Source organism: Dipodomys ordii, unplaced genomic scaffold (genome assembly GCF_000151885.1).
Source record: "Dipodomys ordii isolate 6190 unplaced genomic scaffold, Dord_2.0 Scaffold85, whole genome shotgun sequence".
NCBI classification, from domain to species: Eukaryota; Metazoa; Chordata; class Mammalia; order Rodentia; family Heteromyidae; genus Dipodomys; species Dipodomys ordii.
In genome coordinates this window covers 7040079-7042969 of record NW_012267301.1, presented here as the reverse complement: position 1 = coordinate 7042969, position 2891 = coordinate 7040079, and the positions used below count along the sequence as shown (strand labels likewise).

Genomic DNA, 2891 nt, shown 5'->3' with positions numbered 1-2891 from the left:
GCACACACACACACACACACACACACACAAGTATCACAGAACACAGAAAACAGTAACACTAGAAGCCAAGTATGATAGACAGCAAATTCACTTTGCACCCATGTTTTTAGCTTAAATTGACCAAAATTGCTCCCACACCCCAAACTGCACACTGTGAATTAATGGGTACCCGCACTCTTCCTTGCCATCTGAGCCTGAGCATGGTGCCCACAGTCATACTCCTTCAAAGCTTGTGAAAGAAACTATAATTATATTTTCTTTTGATCTAAAAATAGACAAAATACTGTCTATTAATAGTTTGTTGTCAATTAAAAATATTTAATACCTTGAATGTCTAGTTGATTTTTCAGTTGATAATATTTTAAAGCCACTCTTAGGTTAATCCTTAATACACTGGTTGACAGTGGCACTCTCTCTAGTCAGTCCCTACACATGCTAGCATCCCAAGGAGTCAGTGTTAAGGAGCATCCCAAGGAGCTCAGTTCTTCACTTTTCGCACATTGAAATATATTGCAGTTTTCTTGTGCCTGAGCTAGCTCATGGATAAACAAATGATGTTTTCTAGTTTTGACTAAATTAATGTACGAAGTAGACACATGACTTCACATGATATCATCACCAACAGTAATAATAATAATAATAACAGTAATAATAACAATAACAGCAATAATAATAATAACAGAAGCACAACAAAAGTCATTATAAAAATAACAGACCACCCTTACAGGCTCATGCCTATAATCCTAGCTACTTAGGACAATGTGATATGGAGGACTGAGGTTCAGAGCTTGTCTGGGCAGAAAAGTTCACTAGACTCTATCTCCAAAATAATTAGCAAAAAATAGATTTAGGGGTGTAGTTCAAGTAGTGGACAACAGCTAAAGCTAGCACAAAGCCCTGAATTCAACCACAATTCAACCAAAAGAAAAGAAAGAGAAAGGGAAAGGAAAGGAGAGGAGGGGAAAGGAGGGGGGAGAGGAGGTGAGGAAAGGGAAGGAGAAGTGAGGGAAGGAAGGGAAGGAAAGGAAAGAAAAGGGAAGAAGGGAAGGAAGGGGAAGGGAAGGGAAGAGAAGGGAAGGGAATGGAGGGGAGGGAGGGGAAGGGAGGAGAAGGAAAGAGGAGGGGGAGGGGAGGGTAGGAGAGGGCAGGGCAGGGGAGGGAATGGAAGAATTAGTTTTCCATACCTCAAAAACCAGTTGTTGCCAGGCACAGGTGGCTCACGCCTATAACTCTAGCTATTCAGGAGGCTGAGGTCTAAGGATTACATTTCAAAGCCAGCCTGGGCAGAAAAGTGAGACTCATCTCCAATAAACCGGAAGTGGTGATGTAGCTCAAGTGGTAGAGGGCTAGCATTGAGCTGGAGAGCTGAGGGACAAGAGTTCAAGCCCCATAACAGAAAAAAAAAACAACCAAAACAACAACAACAACAAAGCCAGCTGTTCAGCTGGGCATCTGTGGCTCATACCTATAATCTTAGCTACTCAGGAGGCTGAGCTCTAAGGACTACAGTTGGAAGCAGTAAAGTTTGTGAGATTCTGATTTTCAATTAACCGCCAAAAAGCCAGAAATGGAGCTATGCATCAAGTGGTAGGGCCTTGAGCACAAAAGCTCAGGAACAGTACCCAAGCCCTGAGTTCAAGGTCTTAGTACAAAAAATAGAAATAAAAGCAAAACCAAAAATCAGACAAAGGTTTATAAGCTAGAATCATGGTTAGAAACAATTTAAAAAACAATGAATGGCTAATCAGCTATGAAAAGGAGTCCAAGAATATTTAAATTATGAATCTATGAAATATGGACTTAGGTCTGCTATTACTAACATGTTAAAATACAACAACATTAAAATTCCTTCATAGAGCTGGGAATGTGGCTTAGTGGTAGAGTGCTTCCCTAGCACGCATTAAGCCCTGGGTTTGATTCCTCATCATGTAGACAGAAAAAGTTAGAAGTGGAGCTGTGGCTCAAGTGGTAGAGCGCTAGCCTTGAGCAAAAGAAGTATAGGGACAGTCCCCAGGCCCTGAGTTCAAGCCCAAGACTGGCAAAACATAAACAAAAAAATTAAAATCCTTCATGTCTTTAATATTTAGACATTTAGGCTATGTTTAATTTTTAGACTATTTATTCAAAAGTTTTAGATAAGTAGGACACAATCAAAACAGTTTGGAAGCAGAACACAGGTGTAATCCTAACTACTCAGGAGGCTGAGTTCTGAGGATCAAGGTTCCTAGCTAGCCTGGGGAGGAAAGTCCAAGAGACTCTTATTTCCAATTAACCACCAGAAAAAAAAATGGAAGTGGAGTTGAGGCTCAAAGTGGGAGAGCACTAGCCTTGGGCACAAAACTCAGGGACAACACCCAGGCCCTGAGTTCAAACCCCACAACCAACAACAAGAACCACAAGAATTTGGAGATTACTGGTGCAAGGCTTCCCTGCCTGCAATCTGCCATACCTGTGTGTACTGGCTATGGGGAAATGCACTTTCCGTCTCCAGCAAAGGTCCGTCGCTTTGGTCCTCATCCCCATAGCTTTCTTCTTTGCTCATCAGAGACTCCTCCTCAGCCTCCTCTTCCTTCTGGAGAATTTTCCTCATGAAGTCTCTCTTGTCCATTGGGGTTCGAATTATTTTCAGGTTGTTCGTGTAGATGATGATCTTTCCAAAATCTATAATAGGTGGGGGCTATAGAAGCAGAGAATAAGATAAAACTTGGGCTGGGAAGGTGGCTCAGTGGTAGAGTGCTTGCCTTGCACTCCTGAGGCCCTGGGTTCGATTCCTCAGCACCACATAAGCAAAAAGAAAAAAGCTGGAAGTGGTGCTGTGGCTCAAGTGGTAGAGCGCTAGCTTTGAGCTGAAGAGCTGAGGGACAGCACCCAGGCCCAGAGTTCAGGCCCCA

The 2891-nt window shown here is 42.5% G+C and overlaps 1 protein-coding gene across 1 annotated transcript in view; it reads right to left on the bottom strand.

Annotated features, from left to right (window-relative positions):
* Grxcr2 (glutaredoxin, cysteine rich 2) overlaps positions 1–2891 on the bottom strand; it is an 18388-nt gene that overhangs the window by 8508 nt on the left and 6989 nt on the right. Inside the window, exon 2 of the mRNA XM_013025545.1 lies at positions 2450–2677. Within this exon, the coding sequence (XP_012880999.1) occupies positions 2450–2677 (228 nt within the window). The remainder of the gene's footprint in view (positions 1–2449; positions 2678–2891) is intronic.